Below are 27105 nucleotides of genomic sequence, written 5' to 3'. Positions count from 1 at the left end.
TCCATTGTTTTGAAACTAACACAAGTAGGGTCACTCTTAGCACAATAACTCACAGACGAATGAATAGAATATCATGAAATTCTCACAGCTGTCTTGTGAAGGTTAGTATTCACTGAAAACAAGGTGACTGCAATACAACTAGCGCCATCTATGTGTTAGGCCCGGGACTTTTCAGCCCATGTGTTATATACCATATATATCTATATATATCTATGTGTGTATCTATCTATCTATCTATCTATATATATATATATATATATAGATAGATAGATAGATAGATAATACAGAGATAATGAGAAAATAAGTCTTGATCTTACATATACGAGGGAGGATCAGAAACTAAGGTTACAAGGCCGATATTTCTGGAGTTACGTCTTTTATGGAGGAGTGAGCGGTCATTTTAATACATGGAGTTGGCAGTTATGTAGTTTCAGAAACCCGTCACCTAGGCACTAGTTGTATGTAAACACAAATGGCGAATCTTTTGGAAAACTGGTCTCCCGAAGAAGTCAGTTACTCGATTTCTGTGGGCGAAACATAATCGCGGCTGATATTCACCGACATCTAAGAGAGGTTTATGGAGAGTTTCTAATGTCTCATCAACATGTCGCTGAATGGTAGAGAAAACATCACAGACGAAGAGCGCAGTGGCTCTCAGCACAACAGTTTCGCTGGGACATCATCAACCGTCCTTCCTACAGCCTAAACCTCGCTCCAAGCAATTTTTACCTGTTCCCGCACTTGAAGCATCTAGGAAGCTGTTGCTTCACTCCAGACGAGAAAGTGAAACACTTCGTGGCAACGTGACTGAACACGCAAGGACATGACTTTTATCAGGGGGAAATCTTCACAAACTCATCCCGTGATGCAAAAGTGCCTCAGCTGATACGGGGACTACCGGTATGTCCAAAAATAACCTAATGTGTATATACTCTCTGTTAGCTGTATTGGTTGTATGAAATAATATATACTGCAGGCTTTGTAACATTACTTTCTGATCCCCCTCGTACTTTATCAGTAGTCACTGTATTTTTTATTCATGGAACCTTGATACTGATACTTTTACCTTTTGTATAGCAGGTTAGAAGTGCAGGCAGATGTGTCATCAACTCAAAGATTTAGCATGAGTAGTGAAACTGCGTCGGCTGCTACCAGCTTATCAGAAAAATCAGCCTCGGCTTCCATAGCAGATGATGGAGCGTCTTCGACAAGAGCGTTAGCTGGCTCCGTATTAAACTTTAAGGTAATATACTTATCATAGCGTAAAAACATGAGTTCATAATAAAAATGTGAGGCCTAATTAGTTAAAATAATAATAATAATAATAATAATAATAATAATAATAATAATAATAATAATAATAAAGGAGATTCCCACTCTGAGTCAGTCATGAGGACCAAATCAGTAAACCACCACCTAACTGAAATAATCGCGTAAACGCTTTAAAATGTTAACAGTCGAAGGTATTTAAATAAAAGGTATTTTTCGTTATGTGCATGATGTAGTTGTTTATAAGGAACATACACTGTTGATTTTTTTCTTTCATGAACTTAATTCAATGCATTCCAATATTTAAGATTAGAAAAGAAATGAAAAGTAATAATAGCTTATTCTTCCTGTGCTTACATATTTAACGCAAAGAAAATAAGTTCGAAAAGAAATTTTGTTCATGGAGTCTGTAAGATATATCAAGTGAATAAACGATAACCTACTCTGAATCTAGTTACGAGTTTTCTGATTATTCGTTCATAATATCAGTCTTCTTATTTGTTCATAATGTCGGTCTGCTTTGAGATCTTTCTCAGCACTGGTTGTAGAGAAAATCTAGTTGTGCAACCAGTATTGTTGATGAAGGTTTCAGAGCAGACCGATGCTATGCACGAATAATCAGGAAATTCTTCAGCGGATACAGAGGTAGGTTGTTCATTATTTACTCACGAAAAGAAAGTGCTGGTGTGCAGTGCATAGACTCGTCTTTAACACATCTATACCCAACAAAAGGAAAAATGGTATGGAATTGTCTTGGATAAGAATATGAAGAGGAAATTCGTGGACGTGAAGAGGAGCGATAGAATTGTGATAGTCAAGCTCGTGCTAGGCCAAAGAGAAACATAGTCAGCGCTTGTGTCCTATAAGTTGGGTGTGATGAAGAGAAAGGAAAGTATTTTGGATTGAATCATATAGTACCCTGCAGAATTGTTGGTTACATGAGAAGCTTATCTTAGCACGAGATCTTAAATGAACATGTAGGAAGATCAAGATACGAAAGAATACATTGAGGGTATGGATTGGAAGACAGATATGTGGAAGGTGACACCACTAATCTTCCTATCCTGAATACCTTCTATTAGAAAAAAAAAAAAAAAAGAAAAAAACACCTTACTAGATATAAGAATGGCACTTCAAGGCCTCCAACCGACTTCATCTTATGGAGGAGACGACATCTATGTGATGCAAAGCACTGTACAGTAATACCAGGTGAAGGAGCAGCACCGCCTCATAAAAGCCGTTATGTACACTTCTTCAAGATATAATTGCACGCCTGGACTTTTCTAAGACCCTTAAAATTGTAGATTTGGCAGCAACGCATTCGAAGTAACGGTAGGCGAAGTCATAGGAAAAAATAACGAGACTTCCGAACACAGCTCACAGTTTGCTGTTTGAAATACTCAGTTCTCTTTTTGTAACTTAATATAATGATACATTTAGAACATTATAATACTTGGTAAATACAGAAAACTTTTATAGGTAAAGCACATATGCCTTTCGATCACAAAATTCGTTAAAAAAAGGAGTTGTTAAGAAATTCGTTGTCTATTCATAAAATTGGAAGAAAACTTCGTAGTTGTTCCGATAGCCATGGTTCTGAGTTCTTACTTCCTGTGGAGATTTAGTACTTCTAAACCTAGTTCGAATCCCACTCGATGCTTTTATTTTTTTATGTTGTAATTTTTCAATTATTCTTGCCCTACACTTTTATAGTATATGTATTACATGAAGGTGATGGACAACTTTGTAATTTATTTAAAAATATGATGTACAGGCATAAAACCTTTTCTATAAATCCCAATGTGATTTCTCCTTAATGCAAATCACTTCTTACATTGATCCAAAAAAATTTCGTAAACCTGAAAATCACGAGTTTTAGTGTTCAGGAAATACCTGCTTCATCGCTGCCAGAACGCAATTATAATTATTTTAATTATTATTATTATTATTATTATTATTATTATTATTGTAGGAGGAGGAGGAGGGCGTGGGAGATCCGGGTTCGGAGCTCATGCGGTTCGGAGCCTACGTTAAGCTATACTTTCACTTCTCATATAGCCGCGGTGCTGGATGGACCGCTAAACTCAAAATCATATATATATATATATATATATATATATATATATATATATATATATATATATATATATATATATATATATATATATATATATATATATATATATATATATATAATAATATTAATATTATTAATATTATTATTATTATTAAATAGCGAATAGAAAAAAGATAATTTGAGGGTACTAAATTTGGTGAGACAATATTTTATTTCCTCCCAGTTTGTTGTTACACCTATGGACTTTGTTGTCTTGGTGTATCAGAACCGTATCCATACTTTGGGATTACGTGATGGCTTGTTGATTGTTGAGGTGTCTTTTGCTATTGTTCATAGGAAACACACGGTCAGTATGTATGTCACAACCTTAATCTAGGCGTTTTTTCTTTCGTCATTTCTTCCGTAGCTAATAGTGTGATTCATCCATCTCACAATATGTTCAAATGAAATGAATTGATTTTTATTTTTTCAGTGTAACGTTCCACATTTATACCTGGATTAAAGGGGACAGATAATCAATAAAAGTGAATATTTGTGATTTTTATGTGCTATCATTGGAATCGAACACGACACCATATATACCGAAGGCGTGCACACTAATCACCAGACCAGTGGCTAGAGCTATGTTCAATTATTATATATCTTCTTTTCGAGAGATTCTTCAGTATGCTTTTTTTTTTTTAATTATTATTATTATTATTATTTACTTCTACAATTTTCAATTCTCTTTCATTTGATACTTGATCCACCCATATCATTTTCAGCACTTCCTGTAACACCACATTTCAGTGTCTTCCGTTTTTCTTTTTTACTCTTCCAGAATCCATGTTTCACACGCACACAACGCCTCCATACCTGTGCTTTCATTTTTCCCCCCCAGTACTTCCGGTTAGAAGCTTTTGCTTTCTTTTTAAATGTCTTCTTTCTCTGAGTTACTTAGATTTTACATTTTGTTTTCACCTGTTACTGCTTGATCTTTACTCGGTAAGTACCAGGATGTTTTGCACTTGATTGCACCAAGTGATTTCCTATTTTGAGCTTCATTTTTCTTGTTCCTTTTTTTCTGTCGTATTTTTTTCTTGATTCTGACATTAGCGCGATCCACGTCCACGAAAATATTTCACAAATTAAGATTAGGAATTAATTATTATGTATTTATTTCAACTGTTAGCTGTCTCCTTAGTTTCAGTATACGAAGTCTGGGTACTTCCTGTTCATTTTACTTCTGTCATATCTCTCGGCGTGATGTAAAATTTAATTTCGAGAGCTATATTTTAAAGAATTTACATAAACCACTATTACTGAAATAATCTTCTAAATAGTCTACAATTGTCTATGGTGATTTAAGTATAGCACTGGAAGCTCAATTTTCACTTGAAAGATCTGAAGATAGTAATGTGCTTTCTTCCATTTTGGTAACATTATTTGGTGGCTACAAGTACATAGAAGACAATACTCATAGGTGCAGATGTATCAAAAATCTTCATCCAGTTTAAAGGCTTTATAACTTGAAAACTGCTTGACGTATTTGAATGAAACTCTTCCAGTTCGAGAGACGGAATGTTAAAGTTTCGTTTGGTTGGCGGGAAATGTTAGTGCACAGCCGCAATGCACAGTAGTGACATGTCTGGCCAACCATCAGTCAATTCAACTGTTATCAGTGTTCAAAGTATGGGAAGAGCTCTATTGTCCACCCGATGTATGAGGTACGACCGGAGAAGGCAACATTGAACATTTCTTAACTGAAAACTTGAAATGTAACTAGAATTTTGTATTTTGTAACAAATTGGTATTGTTTTTTCTAAAGCAATACTGAATTTTGAAATCTGATATGTGCATAGATTTAAACACACTATCTTTCGAACTGTAGGCCTTTCATTCAAATAGAATTAACCGTTGTCAAGGTATAACGGTTTGAAATCAGATGATGACTCTAGACTCACCCTGTATTCTCTCAGTGCTAAATATCAATGGCATACAGTAATACCGTACTTGCGTGAATATAGACCGCACTATTTTTTCCTAAATTTTGGCTTGAAAAGTCATGGTGCGCCCTATAATCGAGATTTTCTTCCTCAGATTATAAATCATCAATTTCAAAGTCACATGTACACGCATTTTGTGCGTCGAAATGAATACCATTACAAGTTCCTGCAGTTATTTTTGTAAAGCAGCAAAGATTTAAGAAACAAATAGCAAAAAAATATATCTTGTTCGCAAAATTTGCCACCTTCATTAGGCACCGGTTACACCTTACACTGGCACAAAAAACACTTAATACTTTTATTAACAGGAATGTGTATCTTTGTTATACAGTATACATAATATATACGGTATATTTATATACAGTAGCTGTTCTCGAAAAAAAAAAAAAAGCAATTTTGTTTCGCAAAACTGTGACAGCTTGCTTGCTTGTACCCACCCAAATCAAATACTATCACTTCCCATATCTCAGCATCACCTTCGCTAGACGATCCAGAATGCTGCTCAGTCACTATCACAAAGGTCATCTTTGAGTCAGCCTTAGTTATGCGGGAGTTAAAGAGGAGGAAGAGATCCATCTCAAAATACTGTCTAATTGAACTTTCACGTACATTTAGTACTTCGGCCTATATTGGAGATTTACCTTTTCCTATAATCTTGCATCAAAAGTGGCCTATATTCGCGCAAATACTGTATGTATGTGTGACATCAATTAGAAGAAGCAGCCAACATTGCTTACAACAATATCTTTCATAATTACAAATTGCTTTTTAGGTGACGCCTAATACATCTCTTCTTGGGTACCGTGGAGTAAGCAGTGAAGCCTACACCCCAGTCGAGGTTCATATAGACGCAACTAGTCAACGAAGTGATGAAGTGCCTGCTCCAGACTCTCTGCAGGATAGCAGTGCTGACGAACTACCATCCGGAGTCAAACGAAGCAGCAGGAAACGAATGACTACGGACAAAGAGGTTGGTGGATTTCGCGACTGGTTTCGTGTAAAGATGTAATGGACTGAAGTGTGAAGCTCAGTAATTGTGTGTGTGATATTTTGACGTTTTATCTATTAAAATGTTCTAAATGTAAAGCCAATGCATGTATTGATTATGGTTATTATAAAACTTAATTGTATATTTTTTCGTTCATTTATGAGGGATAATAATTTCTTAAATTAATTGTAGTTGCTTTAGAAATATCTAGAAATTAAGAAAATTTAAATTTTGATTGATAGTATCAATGGTTGAGTTTTTAAAAGACAACATAAATTTTCATCTACAATGAAACTATATTGGCCACAAAAAAGTGGCCAATTTACAGAAAATAAGTTTAAAAAAAACTAGAATCTTAATTATCAAAATAAAAGAAATACCTGAAAAAAGAAGTACAATTTACCATATTAAAAGCGCGTTGGACCTCTTTTCACCATCAGAACAGCTCTAATGCGACGTGGAAAACAGTCCTAGAGGTCACGGATGTTAGCAAATGGAATATAACACTATTCCGCGTACGTGCATCACTCAGTTTCGTGAGAGGATGGAGTCGGAAAACTTGTCCGGATTTGTCTTCAAAACAGACCACATATATGTTGGAAAAGTGTCACTTTAGTTCTGAGTCAACCTATCGACATTAACTCCATAAGATTTAAGGCACATGTTAGTTCACGGCTGCTCAATGCTTCCTATCTTAAATTAACAGGGTATGCGCGGTGTTATAGAACACCTACCGATACCAACATAATGCTCTAGTAATGATTCAGAAAAGCAGTTTCTTACCTTGTTCATGCTGCAAGTACTGGATTTATGAGTTTTATTTGCATAAATACTTCCATTACCACTAGCAGTATTGTCTCCTGAAAAAACTGCCCCAATGTAGATGTGGTTTGTATCGATCTTCTTTCTTCTTGAGAAGTTCGCCCACACGTGACTTATATTAAAAAATAAAGAAGTCCTGTGCACAGGTTTTATTGTATTTTCACATATGTCCTGTACTTGATGTATTCTGTCCCAACATAAGTCCACGTTTTAACACAATCACAGTAATAGCTCTTACATACAATTAAATGGCACCTTTGGGTCAACAACACGAGACAAAACGATTGAGTTCGGATCGTGTCGGAACCGAAGACTCCCGAAACTCGCCGGTAACATACGAAAACTTGGATGATACAATTACTTCTGCCCATACGTATGTGTAACAAAATCTATTATGTTGAGATCCGGGGATTGAGTGGGCCAAGGAAGGTGTTTAACTTCCTTAAATCACGCTGTAACAGACCGAACTACGTCAATTGTTTCATTACCATATTGGTAAATGGGGCCACCTCGACCATACGATGCACATAGTCCTCTAAAATGAACATAATCACGGAGGGTGACGCGACTGGTGTCAGCATAGAATCTACTGAAAACCACATCAGAGCCGTCGCCATGTTCCGTGCTTGGGCGGAGACAGTGTAGATCATGCGGTACTTTGGACATCCGGTACGTACAAACACGATCTGTTGTTTGAAGTGGAGTGAACAATGACTCATCCGATCATATTAGACGTTTGTAGCCATTAGTCCATGTTTGCGGCACCATTGACGTCCCAAAGCATTATGGTTCTTTACAGCGGTTTCACCGTGCAATCCGACCCTATGTCCTTAACTCACTAAGGATTGTGATTGTCGACACAGATTGTGGGAGGTACTGCTTGTGTTCTTACGTTACTTTCATCGCAGTCGTATGACGGTTGTGAGTGACAATCCGCTTTAACGGTCGGCAGGACTTGCCAGAGGATTTTCTTCAGACCACTGTTCTTCTTCACAGATGTTTTGCCGTGAGTTTTTTATATCATCACTTTGGATATTATCTCCCGCGACTCTCCCAACACGTTTGACAGTTTCATCATACTCGCATCGCACTACAACCTAGCGCTAACGATTTACTCTTTGGAAATCATAAAAGTCACCCCCTTTATCACAGTATGCTCAGTTCACTGCCGCTGTACTTCTCGTGTAGTGTGAAGTTTGACCTAACACACCACTAGAAACAGCTCAGTGCTGCGGTAGCTGCCTGACAGTTGCCAACCCAGAGATTGAAGTGTTTTTAATTTCAGGTGTTTCTGTTATTGTGATAGCCATTTGGTTATGTTGTATGTATTTTTAATGCAAAATCTAATTTTCTATTATTATTTCGTATATTAATAATGTAATTTATATAAATACGAGGCGTGTCAGGAAAGTAAAATTGATTTGATTGATTACAATGGGGATATCAGCAGTGAGGCTGTTTGTCCCAACCGTGATATGACTAATCATGGAAGCAAAGTTAGAATGCATATACACTGTAGGATAAATTTACAAGGCATAATGTTGACACTACTCACAGTAACCTTGATCTTTACACTGCTTAGTTCATTCGGCAGTGCTGCATTTGTTCTTGTGTAAGTCACACGTGTTGGGAATGGCTGCGGTTTTACAGAGTTTAGCCAGATGCGAAGTATGCGCTGTAATATGGTTTCTGCAGGCAGAAGTTTAACATCCAATGGACGTTTGTCGTCAAATTGTCTGTTCGTAGGGACATTATGAATAATCAAAATGTGACTAAGTGGTGGTGTGCCTTCATTGGAGGCAGGTGTAATATTCATGACGAACAAAGAAGCGGAAGGCCATCTGTGATCTCTCATTACCTTTTTACCAGAATTGAAGGACAAAAACTTGCAAGCAGGCGTGTGACAATAAGAGAATAGGCATATCACATTTTGACAATTCATAATGTTCCCATAAACTGGCACAGTTTGATTATAAATGTGTGCTGGACGTTCTTTTCTTTGCTGCAGGAAGAGTATCACTCCACGTACTTTGCATTGGGCGGTATTCTGTGTCGCTACAGTCAAGGTTTTTTAAAGCATAAACTTAAGTAGTCAGTTCAGTAGTTTTTTGGGATAGTTCGGTTGTTACGGACTCCATTCTTTAAGAGGATCAGGTAAGTAGTAGATGCTCGACATCAAAACAAAATTGTAAAGGAGTGCGGGGCAAAGTTTTCTAATGCATATCAGCTTGAGACGATGGTGTTTATTGGAATGTAATATCATTCAGTAATGAAGAATGGTCATATTAGGTTGTCTAAAAGAAATCAAAATTGAGAATATTCTTATTTGAAAATAACATTACGATGAGCTTTTATCTTTTACCCCGTAATACCATAATCCCGTCGCTGTGCTTTGTGGTAAAAGAAAAGAAACTTAACAGGAGGTTTTCAGACCTCTTTTGAAACTAATTTAAAACCTTTCAGGAAGTTCTGCAGAGACTAAAACAAATGATAGTCTAACGGTGCCAAGTCCTGGTTATACGGTGGATACATTAAAGCTTCCCATCCAAGTTCTCAATTTCTGACGGGTCGTTAAAGATGTGTGCGGTCTAGCGTTTTGATTGTGAGTACAACGTCCTTTCTGTTGACCAGTTCCGGCCATTATTTTAGAATTGCTAGGTGCATCGTGCAAATTTTCGACAGTACATGTCCAAGGCTATCATTTTGCCCGGCAGCATCAGCTCGTAGATCTTATTTGTACAGTCCGCAGCAAAAAACCTGCAACATGAGCATGTAAGTTTATTGTGAAACGACGAAGTCTTTTGCTCCAAAATAAGTGTGCAGAGGAGGATGCCGAAGTTTCTGCTGGCGTGATTCGTGCCACTTAAACGTTATGTTGATTCCCTTCACTGTTAGGCGTAGTTTCACGATAAACTGACATGCTCATGTTGCAGGTTTTTTGCTACGGCCTGTACATGGATTTTCTATTTTCGTCCTTGCGATCAAGCGCTTGAGAAATGGCTTAAGTTCGTTATGTTTCAGTAGAGATTCGCAGATAGAAATTCGATCGAGTAATTTTTTCCCCCCAAGTCTGATCACGTAGCACCCAAACGTCAAGCTTCTTTTGGTAGCCATGTTTCTCGAAATGGTTTAAACCTGTTCGGCGATGGTTATGTAGATCATTAGCGACATAGATTATTCAGTCTACGCTTGGCCGATTTCGTTCCTTCTCCCTCCTGGGCAGAATGGACTCACCCGACCTGGCTCATGGCGTCCTGCAGTGTTGTGCAGTGGCTTTTTGGGAATGGATTTGTTTTTCCGCGCGGACGACAATAACGCACAAAACAGGACCATTGTTGTGAGTGTTGTGTTTCCAAATATGTGGGTTTCCGCTCTGTGGCCAAAATGCCGCCCAAACTAAGCCGGTTTTGGAAAGGCTATGTTACGGCTCGTTATGACGCCCACTTTAGTGTTTGTCATTAGAAAACCGTGCAGGAAGAATGGTTGCAACATCAGTTTAAGTGGAATAAAAAATGTTATTAAAAAGTACAAGGGCAACGAAGCTCCACCATTTGGATCACCAACGAAGTTGCCTAGAAAGCGGGAATGCACCAAGGCCACCTCCACCATGCAGAGAAAACTTCGCAAAATGGCTATGCAAGAAAATCTGCCAACACAAAGGTGTATGGCTAATCGTCTTGACGTGTCTTTGGGGACTGTGAGCCAGACTTTACACCATCAACTCAAGCTGGAAAAAGTCATGAAAGCTCGCGGCCATCTTCTCACTGATGCCCACCAAGAGGAACGAAAGGGTAACGCCCGGAAGCTGTACGAACGGCATCTGGCATAACAAAGGTGGATGTACGTCGTAACGCTCGATGAAGCATGGATTTACCTTTCCGACTGCGGCAAACCGAGAGCCATCATGTATCGAGAGAAAGGCGCCAAAAACTTCAGAAGGTGGGTCCGTGTCTGTAAAGAATCCTTCCCAAAAGGGTTCATGGTCGTTACTGGCTACTGTTACCGAGGTAAACTGAAGATTCGTAGGGTAGCGAAGAACTGCAAAATAAATTCGCAGAATATTCAGGAGCAGATCATGCGGCCGATCTACGAGCATGAGATTCCAACAATGTACGGAAATGACGCCAATCTGGTGCGCATTCACATGGACAAGGCCTCATCACATACCTCACGATCGTCCCTCGCATTCTAAAGGGAGATGGAGGCAAATGGTATACAGGTGATACCTTTCAATGAGGTACCTGTTTAATCTCCAGATGCAAGTCCTATGGACTATTGTGGATTTGGATTGCTGAAGCGGGCTTTGGGAAAATGACGTGTGACAACTGTGGAAGGACTTTGGAAAGCTGTGCAAAGGGAATGGGACAAGATTCCCCTCCCAGTTCTTCAGAGAAGCCTATTCCAATGGAAATTACGCTGTCGGGCTATTGTTAGGAACCAAAGGAAACACATCGAGCACTTACGGACCTGGCGCCATGGATTCTTCTAAATTTTTAAGTAAGTCGAAATTGGTCAAATGTAGACTGAACAACCTCTGTATATGCCGATATGGCACTAGTTATGCCAGAATACCATCCACTTTTGCTGTGGTTTTTCACCCACTCCGAGGAGTATCATGAATTTCGAAATTCCCAGAACGAAAGCAACTAAACCATCTTTTAGCTGCTAGTTTTGATAACATATCTTGCCTATAAGCAGCACAAATTTCTTCATGGTCCTGCGCAGTGTGTGCGCCTGTATCGAAATAATACTGTAAAGTATAGAGCAGTTTTGCGGAATGTTCACTCATCTTTACGGGGCAATACTTTACGTATAATAATAATAATTCCACAACTTTCTGTACACTTACTTTCACTGTCAGCTGAGATTTGGAATATTAATGGCATCTTGTGCACAAAATCCCCAATACTATTTAGAGTACCTGATATTTTCTGTCTGCTCTTGTAGTCTTTTCTTGAGTTCATTTATTTTCTTTCTTCAGTAGTGTTCAGTTCAAGGAGAAACGAGAAACTTTTTACTCATAAAAATAAGCTAGGGATCTGCAATTTAGTCCACGGACACATCCTTCTCTACATATTCACCTTATGTTTACTTATATCTTTGGATCAGTCTGTTAATACAATCTGCGTAAAAGTTCCGAAATTGGAGACAAATTAGGTTCCAACCGCATTAATGACCTCAGTAAACCGCTTACCCCGCAAATATTCTTTCATATTTGTGAAGAGGAAGTAATCAGACGGTGCCAGATCTGTGCTTATTGTGAGTGGAGACAAATGTTCATAGCCATATTAGTGCACGAAAGTGAGTGTTTCTAATACTTCGTGTCTCGATGCATTGTCCGTTAACAACCTACCTTCGAGAGCGAGCCCCGTCTCTTTGCTTTGATAGCATCCCGAACTTTTCCAGCAGTTTTGTTGTGAATGGAGCCCTTTTTTGTAATTAGTGAAGATGACATCTTTATGGTCGCAAAACACGAACATCATGGACTTGCTCGTTGAATATTGCACTTAGCCATTTTGGAAATTGCGGACGAGATATGTTACCATGTTTTACTCATGTCTGGTTTTAGGGTCAAATAGATACATCCAACATTCATCCGTAGTCACTAAGCGGTTTACATAAGCATCCTTGTCCTTGTAAACCGCTTAGTCCAAAATGCTTTGTGCACATTGCATACCTTACTGCTGTTGAAAAGGATCATCGGGGAACTCACCGTGTTACCCCTTTGCTCATATGGCGTGAACGGATCTCCTCATCTCCCTAGTTAAGCAAAAGAAAAAGACACACGTTTATCTTCAAGTACTATCTGCTCAACTTGCACCATAGTTGGGTCTCTAGCCGTTGAAGATTACCTTTTCCTTGAGTCATCTGTAGATTCTGTAATCACATTTGAATTGCCTCTTCCATCATTTCACTATAAGATGGGCATTACTCATCGCACAACTGTCATCTCTTCATGTATTGTTCGTGACAGTTTTGTTGAAGATGAAGGAACCTAGCCACATCTTCATATTCGATTTTGTCTAATATGCTGCCGTCGCCTAGTTTTCTGGCTGTAACACCAACAGGACCTTTTAAAGACAATTAGCACATTTATTAGTGAGATGCCAACTTACCAGTCTGCAGATTTGTACGTTCCCAACCCATCTGTCATGCTGAGGGAAAGAACTTTCTGCACTACTTCATAATATTCAGAGAAATATGTCCTAGAAATCTGAGGTGATTGTTCCCAAAGTTTATCCAGCAGACAGTATGCTTTATTTACGTATTAGAATCTTAATCATCATTTGATGTATTTCCTTTGTTTCCCTAAATAAAGTTTGCGTCTATGTTTTTTTGTCACGTAGTGGTTGCTTCTAGCAGACATTTCTGCAATCGGACACAAATAGACTTTTGGTCGAATAGCAAGAAGTTACAGATCATGCGCGCACATACTCACCTCAACCTAATTATTCAGAGACCTCCAATTTCTAGACTTCAGTTAATTGTTGAATATTTTCTCAATTTCCAGTTATCGTATACGCAACGTGATCAGACTGTTTAATTTGTAACCACCTGTCGTTGTGTATTATATTGTGTGTACACTGGAGCTCATGAGCTCCAGTAGTCTTTAGTATATCTGTGGTCGTCTTAAGATCTCAGCCGATTTATCTTTGTAAGAAGAATTGGTAACATACCGGTGCTTCATAGCAACACAAGTACTACTTGATGTTTGTTACAATATCTGTACATGCGTAAGTGGAAGTAAAGGAAGTTACATAAAGACTGTCGAGGAAATGTGAAATCTTGACATGAGATATTCTTATGTATTTATTAATCAATGTTTTAAATTTAAAAATAAAAAGAAAAGTTCTCAACAACTTCCATATGTTAAAAATATAATTGATATGTTTACGTTTTATGTAAGGTCTCAAATTGAATTCCAAGTAATAAACGTGGAGATGCCACAAATATTAATTTTACGTAATATAATATGGCTGGATTCAGGTTTTGGGGTTGTAGGGTTGTCACGTAAATACTTTTTCTTACTTATCTCCCATTTTTGATGTAAAATCCTCATATTGTAAATAATTCGTTACTTAACTTATAAAACAAAATTCTCTCTTAATTATGACAAATTGTAAATAATTCGTTATTCAATACTTATAAAACAAAATTTTCTCTTGTGACGAATTTCCCTTTAAATCAAGCACTATAAAACATTCTTTATTTAATCTTACAGTTCTTGTACCTCTGATATACTCGTGGTAATGTTTCGGCGAAGATTCGTTGCCTGCGTTTCGTGATGACGTCATGGATTTAAAAAAAAATGGGTGTGCATGCTGACATTGAAATATTTATTCAAGCTTTTTTTCTTCTTTGTTCTCTGTTGGTAAGTTATTTCTTGTGTTATTTGTGTGGGTTGTGCCGTCTGGATTCACCTACAAATGATTCATAATCCCTGCTGAATGGGTTGACAATGTGTAATTCCTGTGGAGGAATATACAGTTGTGTGATGGTTATGCTGGAGCTGACCTGTGGATCGTGGGGTGGTAAATCAGTTCCGGTTTGCACTATGAGTTTCCTGGCAGACCAACATATGGATGATTGGCTACTCCAGTCTTTCTATTGTACTGTATAATGAAAAGTTAGATCAATTGTTGTTTTTTTATACTTGCCATTGCCCCAATTACAAGTTACAAACTTAAAATGTCACTCATTCATTACAAGTAATGTGTGTGACTATTAGTAGTATGATCTTCACTGTTAGAAGTGTGACCGTTAGTAGACAACAAACAATAAATACGATGTGTGACCGTTAGGAGTGTGTGTGTGTATGTATGTATGTATCCAACCAACCACTAGAAGACGACAAAGAACAATAGATACACGTAACTAATAGGAGTATGGTCTTCACTATTTGGGGGGGGGGGAGGGTGACTGCTAGAAGACAATAAAGAACAATATATACAATGTGTGACTATTAGGAATATGGTCTTCACTGTTAGTTGTGTGTGTGTGTGACCGTTAGATGATGATAGACAAACATAGGTACAGCGTGTGACTATTAGGAGTATGATCTTCACTGTTAGATGTATAACCGTTGTAACGCCAAAAGAAACGTATGCTCTGGACTGTCTATATCCCATTGTTAAACGCGATGGAGGCAGTGTATTGATTTGGACAGCAATTTTAAGGTATTCCGTTGATTTTATTATTACTTCCAAAGGACGAATTTGTGGACATTATAGGTGACACACACACACAATGAACACAGTCAAACGTGTGCAGGCGTGATTTGAGAAACAAACTTAACGCCTACCCTGAATCGCACAATCTCAGATTTGAACATCGTTGAACATTTGTGTTCGGTTTTAGACCAACGAGTGCAGTGAAATTTCCACCTCCATTATCGCGGATGTAACTGAATGCTTTACTGCTGAAAACTATTCATGAGTTTTGTGCCTCAATTCCGCGACTAATACAAGCTGGGCCGCGGTCGCTCACTGGTAAAGCGCTCATCTCTGATGTGTGGGGTTCCTGGTTCCATCCCAGGTGGGCTTTTTGGTGGACAGACGGAGAGCGTGGGTCTTCCAGTTTCATTTCACTACTGTCATTCATTTCATCATCACTGTCTCCTTTAGATTCGGTGCATAGTCGTGTGACTATAGGCTAAAAGTAATCTAATGTCATATTAATCAGGTAAGTTGTATATTGTTTTCTCCATTATTTTGATATCTATGTATCTGTCTATTCAACTTACCAAAAAAATACTTTGTAAAGACATCATACAACGCTGAACAAAGTAAACTACAACCTTTTTGAAATTAAATGCTTGAGTTGCACCCGATCCAGTTTTCATATGTTTACAATTTAATTATGCATAATATTTCGGACAACTCAGTTTCCATGTTCTGTAAAAGAGAAAAAGCCTCAAGTATTCTGAAAAAAACCCTTGCTTATATTTTGCAAAGTGAATTTAGTAGGAATTAACATCGAATTATTATAGTGTCTAAGACAGTGAACAGATAATTATATCGGAAGCAGTAGAATTAGTATTCTTTTACAGGACAAGAAGCTAAACAACAATAACATTCATAAATAGTGATAATTTGGTTTACATACAACATACAATGAGATCAGCCATGGAGTTGGCCGAAATATTGTATATGACTAAATTCTAAGCATGAAGACTGGTTCGGATGCAAGATAAGCGTTTAATATTAATATTAAATAGGAACTATTAATATGTAGTTGTTAATAGTGTTGAATAGTTAATAATATGTACCCTATAGCATATATTAGTAATTATACGAACTCTTCCCCTAAACGCTTCAGGAAATGAAGAAGAAAAGCCGTAAGAAGACAAGAAAAGTTGCTTGGAATACGATATTGGGCACCGTACTTCTTCCCCCACTCTCTCTCAAAACGTTTAGTGAAACTACTTGCACTTACTTCCTTCGTGTTTGACCAATCACAGTTGTTTTCTGCGTGCGTTGCTTGTCATTAAAAGTAATTGAACGATATTCCGTGGTGGCCACTGGCCAGCAAGTGTCATCTCGGCTGTTTATGTACACTCACGTCCAAAATTATTGTCGCATATATATAAAATACGAATTCGTCCAGTATTTCTTATAATGTTAGTGTGCGTATAATCGGCAAAGACATGTATGTTGCAATTTTCAGGTCAAAAGAGCAGTAAATAAGAACAATAAAACGAAAATAAAACTTTCTTGTCCATATAGCAACATTTTGTTTTACTCATTCTAATTTTGGTATTTATAATTCTTTTCCTGTGAAATTTACCACAAATATACATTTTCCGATCATACACATAGTACAGTGGCGTATTTACAATTTTGTTTCGGGGGGGGAGGGCTTCGCTAACTTTAGTCCTGCAAATGTGAAAATTCTGCAAGATATTTAATTTACTTTAATATAGTAAATAAAATTTCGGGGAGGGCTTAAGCCCGGAAGCTCCCTCCCTAAATACGCCACTGACATAGTTTCAAATTATATTCTTACAAGAAGATGGTTATAGATAAGCGACAATCATTTTAGACATGAGTGTACATATAGACATGATACTAATTAAAAATGTAACAATTAGTAACTTCATATGTATAGTCCTGTTTTCAAGACACGAGTTATCCACTTTAAAATTATTTATTATGATCTGATATGGTATTGAAGCAAAGCAAGATTTTTCAATATTCCCTTAAATTTTGTAAATCCGATCTGTATAATAGGGTTAAAGCAAACTCGGGCAGATTGAAAATGTATTAATAATATAAAGTATATTATGAGCCAAAGTTTCAAAGTACACGAAGATGAACACTCCGATCGTTTTGCAACAGCTAAATGGAGTAAATAAAATGGATTTAATTTCTAGGGAACGTAGATTTCAAACTGAATGCAGACTGATTAATGAAGCGTTATCTTATGACCAGTTATTGAATAATTAAATTATTACATGATTGATGTTGGAAAGTCTTCAGCACAAGTGTCACGGAAAACCCGCTCTCCGTAAAACATATGATAGGCAGTCAACACATTCTGCTGATCCAGTGTCTTCCACATTCATCGAATGTAATTTTTTGTCTATCAAAGTCTATCTTTTAAATAAAGTACGTTGTGCAGAACTTAATTTTCTAATCACGAACAATGGAAAATCCGTTCGAAGTTCTAGTAAACACTAGAAGGTGATAAAAGTTGCTCGAAAACTTTCGACAAATGAACTACTCCACCAGTTCGGTTTCCTAATACTTACAGCCCGTATTGTGTTTCTAAATTAAATCTATGAAAGGATTTATTGTATTAAAAATAGAATGATTTCCTTGTTAAATACATAACTTCTGTTACGAATAAGGATTAAGTTTAATGTACATGTATGTAATATAAAATTTACTTCTGGACCTGTGCCTCAGCAACATAGATTTTAAGGCGCCATTACAAAAGAAATATGGTGTTTAAAAAAATGTGATTGTGTGTGTGAATTTAACTGTTTTGGAATACTTATACGGATTGATTAAAAAGTGAAGAATTGTCTGTTGCATTAAATTATTTTATGTATTTCAGAGTAGTGAAGGCGCTACATGGAGTAGCGGAGAGGATGGAACATCTGAGAGAGTTCACTTCGATAACCACATCAGCTTCATCCAGGGCCCTTCTCACGAACCACAATCATCCGTTGCTTCAAGCAGCGAGAAATACAGCATCTGGGGATGGGGAGAGTGCTCCGACAGAAGTCATGACTCACGTCAAGGGACGCCGTTCATTGATGAAGTTCGAGAAGAGCTGGAGGAAGAGGATGACGATAAAAGTATTGGAGCAAGTAAGAGCTCTGGTCCAATTGGGTTAGGGGATGTCAAAATCAACATGGGTTGTGTTGCTCCAACGTTGAAAGAGGAAACTAACGGCAGCTGTTCGAAGAGTGATGAGGTTGCTGTATCTATAGAGGAGTCGGAGTCAGAAAGTGCGTCAAAAAATAATTTATTTAGCTCTTCAGGTTTCGCAAATTCAACTAATAAAGATGGAATTGGTGCTAGTAAGAGTGATAAGGACTCCGGTAAATATAATAAAGAATCCAGCCGCACTGTTAGTGATTTGTTAAAGGGCTCGTCTGCTTCCTTCAGTGATTCAGTGAACTCAAGACTAGATGGAAGTGGTGCTGATGTGCAGAAAGAGCTTCAAGATCTAACCTCTGGCCTTAATGTAACCCCTAGCATGGCTGTTGTTACCATCCCTAGTAGTTCAAGCGGTTGGACTAGAAGCGATGCTGGTGGTCGCTTGAAGCTCTTACGAGAACATCCGTTATGTTCCAATGAACTGACTGGGGAACCAACAACGCATGTAGCTGCCGCTGCCCCTCTTCCAGTAATAGAAGAGCCTGAACGCTCAACAGACCCGTCGGTACGCTTATGTGATGTGTACAATGAACCCATTTTGATTCAGATAGCGAGTGAGCCAAATCAGTGTCTCAGAGATAGAACAGTATTTTAGAAAGTGTGAACATTTAAAAAAAAACATGACGAACCTATGGAAAGGCTTCATATTTAAAGAAAAAAAGAAAAAAAAATATTATTTTGTAAATTTTCAATGCATTCAAAGAATTTGTTATAATGTTTCTATAAATACTTTGATGTAAATAAAAAAAAAAGTATATATTTAGTTCGGTATAATTTGCACGAAAAATATTTTTTTTTTTTCGATTTAAAATTCAAGTGAGTTGTGTTTATTGTATATGATATTATTCTGGGATAATTTAAATTCATTTGTTAGTTAGATGAATGGGTTAGCGAAGATAATGTATTTTTTTATTGTATGATGTGATATGTAAACAAAGAAGAGAAAAGAAACTTTTTGTTTCGCATATTACTTCTTAACGAATCTACAAGATCACCAACTATGTTGACAATACATATTTTTTTCCTAAATAAAAACAAGGAGCGCTTTTTTTTAAAAAAAAAACAATATATATATATACTAAGTTATGACTTAATACACGTAACGGAATATAATCTATTTTTCTTTATTTTGCTGTTGTATGTAGCATAATGCAGAGTATTTATCAAGATAATGAGTGTGAAAATTACTAAAAGAAAGAAGATAAAACCCTGACGAGTAATGAGGTTGTTTCTTATTTGAAGAGTTGATTGTTTGGTACTTTGTTAATGTAATGTATAGACTACTGTTTTGTTGTGGTTTTGTTTTTACTTTTTGAAGAAATAACGTGATTACAGATAATATCGCATCATAATTTTCTTTTCGTGAAAAGTTTGTATTATTTCAATTTATACAACACTTCATGTTCTATGTTACCTGTGATTTTTTGTGTTGTTTGGATTCTGAAACTAAGTAAAATCTTTATACTTTCATAATAAACCAGGAAATGGCCAGACAAAAGGTAGTTTGTAAAAGAAAGGAAATGTATGTATCTAAGAGAAAATTTGTTTTCGTAGTCGGAAAACAGTAGTTTTCGTTGAAAATACGTAAGGCTATGTGGAAAACAGAAAGTTTTGAAAGATATCTTGTTTGTGGAAAAGGAGCGTAGAATTTAGTGCAAGGCTAATTGTTTCAATTACATTGTTTGCTCAGTGAATTTTTCTAAGATTCAGTGATATGAAGATAGATTAATAATTACTCTCCTTCTCTGTCCACTTACAACTGTACGCATTGTATTTATTATTATTATTATTATTATTATTATTATTATTAACAACAACAACAATAAAAGTCTTACATGTTGAGGATACTACTTATTTTTATGTAAACATAGTTCGGGCTGATCATATGGAACTAAGATTTTCAGTTGTCACTACATGCTGTGCAACATGCGTGACAACAATACCACATGTCTTAGGAATTTATAACGTGACAAGAATACTACAAAAAATATATCACCATCTAAAGTACGAAAATTAGTTGTAATTTGGAAATTATTTCGTCAACCCCCGATTTAAATTTTATATATATAGCCTATATATATAATATTGCTTCTTAAGAGGCACCATCATTGCAAAATTAAAATACCGCTAATTTTACAGTAATCATGCTATATCTTCAGATAGATAAAAGATAATCAAAAAGTGGAAGAACAACTCCCTAGGCAATATTATTTTACATGAGATACCGTTATCACGACTCACATCTGCTGCTTTTTCTAGCCATTTAGAAAATCGGCATTTATTTTCGCGTTTTTAAATGGTTTCAAACTGAAAGCTACTAGGTGACTCGTGATAACGGTATCTCATGCAAAATAATAGTCTTGCGTGCTCTTGTTCCACATTTCGATTATTTATTTTTATTTTTTTTTTTTTTTTTATCTATTTGAAGATATTACAATTATTGTAAAATTAGGGGTATTTTAATTTCGCCATGAGTATGCCTCTTAAAGTATAGTATAAATAATGTTCCTCAGTGATTGCATTTGGAAGATTAGCGTGCAGAAGACAAGGGTTTCAAACTACTTAGTGTTTTGCCTTATTCTCTTCAGCAAATCACATACAAGTTTGCAACAGAAGTTGTGTTTGTTACAAATGTAGTGTTTCAATTTAACCATAAGTTAACCTTTCCTGCAAATCTTTTATACTCAACAAATTATACGTATATGTGTGTACAATATATTATAATGTTAGATTTATTAGTATTGAAGAGAGAGAAAACTTCGTATTAATCGTTTTCTATATGAAATTGACTTTAAGAACTGGAAAAGCAATTAGCCTTGCATTTAATTCTTGCGCAGTTTGTATGCAATCAAAAGCCTACATAGTAGCTACATACATCTTTGTTTCTAACCTATTAAAGCAGTTTTCCGTTATTAAAAAGTAATATAATTGTTGTTAATCAAAATTGTGTACCGTCGAGTATAGTATGGTTCTAAATAAGAGCTTAATTGCAGATTATTTTGAAATGTATATAAAAGCATATTATTTTGGATTTTTGTCTTTTTAAAATTAGTATTTAACATCGACATTTGGGGACATCTCAATGTTCATAGTGTCAAGACTTGTATTCCACATGCATTTAACTATTATCATGTCAGGTGGTATATCTTGTGTAACTTTTTTTATATATATTTTTCCTAATTATTGATTCAGCGTCATTTTGGTATCCTGTTGTCTAGTATTTCCAGGAAAGACAAATCCTTTCGTACAAGGCTTCCCCAAGTAGAATAGAAATTGGGCTAATATTGCCAGTGGTGATTGGATGTTGGCCCAATGTTGGGCTAATATTGCCAGTGGTAATTGGATGTTGGCCCCATGTTGGGCTAATGTGCCAGCGGTAATTGGATATTGGCCCAATGTTCAGCTAATGTTGCCAGTGGTAATTGGATGTTGGCCCAATGTTAGGCTAATGTTGCCAGTGGTAATTGGATGTTGGCCCAATATTGGGCTGAGGTTGCCAGTGGTAATTGGTTGTTGGGCTAACGAAGACAATTTCCAACATGATTCGAAAGTTGGCCCAGTCACAAGTTCAACTTGGGTTAACGGATCCATAGCATTATGATTATTACTATTATTATTATTGTGAATTTGTATGTAGTCTTCCAGTACTGTGTTGAAGCAAAATGAGTAATGGTTAGCCGACAATTTGTATTTTTTTGGCACAGGGAGAAAAAACTAATTGGAAGCAGTGTTGTGGAGATAACAAATATCGAAAAACTGTCGTGTACAGTCGCTGTCTGTTGTGTTCCTATTTGCTTTGTTACGTGTAGTTGTTGTAGTTCTCATTTATATGATTAATTAACCATATACAGTGCCAGCCCAAAACTGTCCAATGATCTTTACTTGGGACTGGTAGAATACGAAAAGTCTTGATTAAGCTCAATAAATTAGTGTTTTGTGGTTCTGTACAAAAAAATACACAATCCAAATATTGTGATGTACGACAGCTATTGAAGCTAATGCAGGCATTTTAAATAATATCCAGTTTTTCAGGTTCTGATAAACATTTTTACCACCCAGTCTTAAATTCTTTCCTTTGTACAGTCTTGGACTAACATATGTGTTAAATTGCATGTTCATACCATATGTGAATGCCGATAAATGAAAAAAAAAAGTTGTAAACTTTTTGTTTGTAATGGCCTAATAATAATAATATTACCTTTTTCATAGTTGTTTGTTGGTAGAAGTTGTAAAGGAAACATATTTTTTAACTGCAGTTAATGTGGACTTATAACTTTATTTCTCAGCCTATCAGCCTTGAAGTCAACCAATGACAATTTTGCGAATCCTACTGTGCATGCCTGCTAAGTTCGAAGTGAACATATATATATATATTCTAAGAGAAAGGAACTTATACCTAAAATATGTATATATAATATACATAAAGCAAATTTGAGTATGTTTTATTTACAGTGTAACCTACATGTGTACAATTGTGACAGGTTCCGAAATCCTAGGTTTGAGCACCTTCCTCTCGCAAGGTACTTTTGCAAAGTGTCCCTTGGGATTCTTGTAAATGCAAAGTTCTGCGCGACCCAATGTGTATTGTACTAATTTTAGCAGTCCACACTGGTAATTTGCATATTTATGAGCCTTCATGTATCCAGGAAGTCAATCATCCACTACTATAACGTTCTGACACAAAATTGCTTTTAGTTTCTGTAGATGTAAGTGGAAATGAATACAGGCATATGTAAAACAAATCGGATCAAATACTGCTTCTCTGACAAATGTTACCTGCCCCGGCTTCCATCTTGGATCCGCCACATTGGATTCAACTTTCTCTCAAATGGCAATAGGTGCAAGTGATACATCAAATTCTGTTTTTTTAGAAATTTATTGGTGTAGTGAGTTTCACCGTAGCTTATACCATTTGCAAGGTATTGCACATTAAATGTCAGGCACTTCACCAATATTCAACCAAATAGAAAGTTGTGCATTGCCCCGTGTGTATATGTAATCATTTACGTGATTTATCGTTGAGGAAATATTCTCTGAACGTATATACATGCAGACACACAGACGTCAATACGGAAATAGTAGGTCTTCACCCCAATCTGGTCCTATCTGGGTTTACATTAGGCATTTTGATCGTAATACAATACTTCGTTGTTATAGTATGACATGGAAGTAATAACAATCACTCACAGAAAGGTAATAAGATGATGTCACCAATGTTGTAAAGGTTTTGTTTATAACCAGTATTTTTCCAGTTAGAAATTTTAATTTGTGAACATCAAAAACGTAAACGTAACTGATACTATTTTGCAATGTCTATTCGCGAAGTGCCTGGAGGCATTTAACATGCAATACCTTCTAAACGGTGTAAGCTACGGTAAAATACACTACTACAGTAAATTTCCGAGGAAATTGTACATGAATTTGATGTATCATTTGCACCTATTCCCATTTGAAAAACCGAAAGGTGAATCCAATATGGCAGATCCAAGATGGCGGCCGGGTTGAGTAACATGTGTCAAGAGAAGCAGTACGTGATCCAATTTGTTTTGCATATGCCCACATTCATGTCTACTTAAATCTAAAGAAACTAAAAGCAATTTTGTGTCCAGCGTTATAGTAGTGTATGATTGAATTCCTGATATATGAAGGCTCATAAATATGCAAATTACCGGTATGGCCGCTAAAATTAGTACAATACACATTGGGCCGCGGAGAACTTTGCATTTGAATCAATTTTACACGATTTCCGAAGGAACATTTCACGAATGCACCTTGTCAGACATATGAGGCTCAATTTCGGCACAATGAGAGAGAAAAAAAAAAGAAAGAAAGAAAGAAATGAAAAAAGAAAAATCATATCTCGGGCAACAAATAACTCAGAAGCTTTAATTTCTTGCTTGAATAACTGACAAAGGAGGGAATAGAAATACTAAAAGTGAATACAATTAAAAAGAAAATAATGCAGAATGTAAAATTCTATATTCTTACTAAAAGAATATAAACACACCTCAATAGTGACTAATGTATTACTGCAAACTTGTCCAGATCAATAACGCACTTAAGTACCAATGATCACTTTTATTTCTATACCTCTTATTGGTATACACTTCTTCACAAGAACTATCCAACTATTATTAGTGGATATACAATCGCTACGGCTTCTAACTAAACACATTAAATAATCTCAACTCACAAGTACATCCATTACTTACTTCGTAATCTAGCGATTCGGTTTGATCTCAACATTTCACATACTATTTACCTAACAACAGCTACGTAAGGCGTGTGTACAATTTCATCTCTCTTCCTGCCCATACTAATCCCAACACAGAACAAACGAAATTAACACCAATCTTGTTAATATGTATGTGGTGTGATCAGATTCCACTGTGCGCACACACTTTCACATTTATCTTATATACAAGATACCCATTTGCTTAGTAATTGTAATTAAAATTTTCAAGTAAATCCCAAGAATTACAATTTATGCACGTTCTCCACAAATACACTATGCAAGCTGGGTATCTTTAAGGTATAATTGTGACCAGCGGCGTACGCAGGAATTTATTTCGGGGGGTTTAAAGTCAATATGAGAGTATTTTATATTAAAATTCCCAAAATTGCCCCTAAAATTAGGCTAAATTTACACAAAAGGCTAAATTTGGGGGGTCCGGATTTTCAGGATCCACCCCCTGTGTACGTCCCTGATTGTGACTTTGCTTGAAAAAAGCACAGGTTGGTATCTTCAAGAAGTCTTACAAAATGATCTTCACCTGCCTTCTGTAAAACCCATAACTGAATTTGGAAGCCAAGATCTGTCTTATGTAGTTTCACGAACGATTCGTTAGAAGATCAGCTTTCGAATTAACGATTCTGTGCTCTTCTGGCAACGACGAATTTCTCATAGAGTTGTAGTGTGAAACCTGTAACGATGAGACATTTTAACTTTTACCGGCAGCTGGAGTACTTGTCCTTGGAGATTTAGTGGTAAGCTGCTTTCTAGGAATTTTTCGAAATTTGAAATATTACGTATTAACAAGGAAAATAAGCAATGTCTCACACAATAGAAAATGTGTATATCCTCGAATAACACTTTTCATCTGGAATAATACCTTTTAAAGAAATTTTATTACATCTTTTCGTTGCATAATGAGTTGATAGGATGTATATTAATGTGCTTTCAAGAAATGCTCAGGTTCAAATCTCTCTCTGTGAACATACGCGAAGAGTGTATTTACCATTGAAATGAAATTGAACAAGTGAAACTTCAAATTAGCATTTCGTAATAGACAGGATGTAGGAGCTATAAATATATAAGGGACATTTTGTTGAAACATTACTATTGGAAATGCATAAGTAGTTGTGTACAGTAAAGGGTAATAGTGAGGTGATGTTCGTTTAGTAGTGTTAGCTTTCTGGAAGGATCCGTCCTGAAAAAGCCAAACCCTTTGTCGAAACGTCACGATGAGATTTGTAATTAGAATATTTTTTTATACTTCAGCGGAATATAAATGTGTACGTATACACATGTGTATAAAGTACAGTTTACTAATTTAAACACAAATATATTTCTGATGGTGACAGGTAATTTAATGTATATTGAACACACGCTAAGAATGATTAATTCTTCGTACCACAAAAGAAGAAAGCAAGTGCGCCGTGCGTTTCCGCTAATTTTCCCGCCTACTCTCCACTATTTTGGCTGCAGGATGCTATTGCCAGGCCAGATTTCCAAACAAGATAAGGAATTTGCTTCTACAGTAGTAGTTGTGATTGAAGAGAAAAATAAGTGCCTTGCTCTCTACGAAAACAAAGGAGTGGAGATGATAGAATTTTCTTAATTAGCAAGTTCCAACAGATTGAATCCAACAAAGAGAATATGGATGACAGGAAAAGAAAACCGGTAATTGGGACAGTCGATGAACCGAACTTCAAAACCTCCGACGTGCAAAGCTGTGCCCGAGCCAAGCCAAGCAGAATCTCTTTGACCGTGGTAGGTCACTAACTTTTCAACTAATGCACAAAAGAAGCTGAAATTTTGCAACATGCAAATATCGGCCGTGGAACAATACTTTGTGATAACACGGTTAACAATATTGCCAACTCAACAAAGTTGTACTTACATAGAGCTTCTCTATTTCAAGTGTGCTCTCGGAAAATATGAAACATCCCTTTTCTTTGAAGAAAGACGTGAATGACCTCGGCTATGTTACCAATTTGTCATTCAGTCATTTTGTGTTGTGAGAACATCGTAGGCTACTAAAAATGGCTAACAAGGCAGTACACAGCGAAACCCGTGAAATAATTCGGAATGTTTCAATAATTCTTTCGAGGGAGGTACGGGAAAACACATCGACAGCAGCGCCAGCAGAGGCACACTTGAAATAGAAAGGCTCTAGTACTGCGTCAGGTTATATATTTCAAATCTACATGTGAAACCAAAAATTACAATGTTACATTTATTATTCAGTCTCTCAAACTAAGGACGGTACATTATCACAGACACAAAGTTTGATGGCCTCTACAGCAGTGATACTGCAAATTAGACAGATGGTCAATGCACAAAGAAAGTACTTT

The 27105-nt window shown here is 36.5% G+C and overlaps 1 protein-coding gene across 7 annotated transcripts in view; it reads left to right on the top strand.

The window, feature by feature from the left end:
* Positions 1-19591, top strand: part of LOC145684212 (E3 ubiquitin-protein ligase RNF19A-like) — a 278535-nt gene extending 258944 nt beyond the window's left edge. For 5 of the 7 annotated variants that reach the window (XM_081756280.1, XM_081756283.1, XM_081756281.1 and 2 more), the window contains 3 exons: positions 1078-1243; positions 6104-6301; positions 18200-19591. In XM_081756280.1, coding sequence (XP_081612406.1) covers positions 1078-1243; positions 6104-6301; positions 18200-19123 — 1288 coding nt within the window. In that variant the 3' untranslated portion in view covers positions 19124-19591. Of the gene's footprint in view, positions 1-1077; positions 1244-6103; positions 6302-14363; positions 14512-18199 lie in introns of those variants that run through there. The other 2 variants (XM_081756286.1, XM_081756287.1) reach the window with 2 other exon arrangements.
* The last annotated feature ends 7514 nt before the right edge of the window (positions 19592-27105 follow it).

Source organism: Thermobia domestica, chromosome 4 (assembly GCF_964235325.1).
Source record: "Thermobia domestica chromosome 4, izTheDome1.hap1.1, whole genome shotgun sequence".
Taxonomy (NCBI): Eukaryota; Metazoa; Arthropoda; class Insecta; order Zygentoma; family Lepismatidae; genus Thermobia; species Thermobia domestica.
Note: the sequence above shows the minus strand (reverse complement) of the source record. Positions and strands in the feature narration are given on the sequence as shown.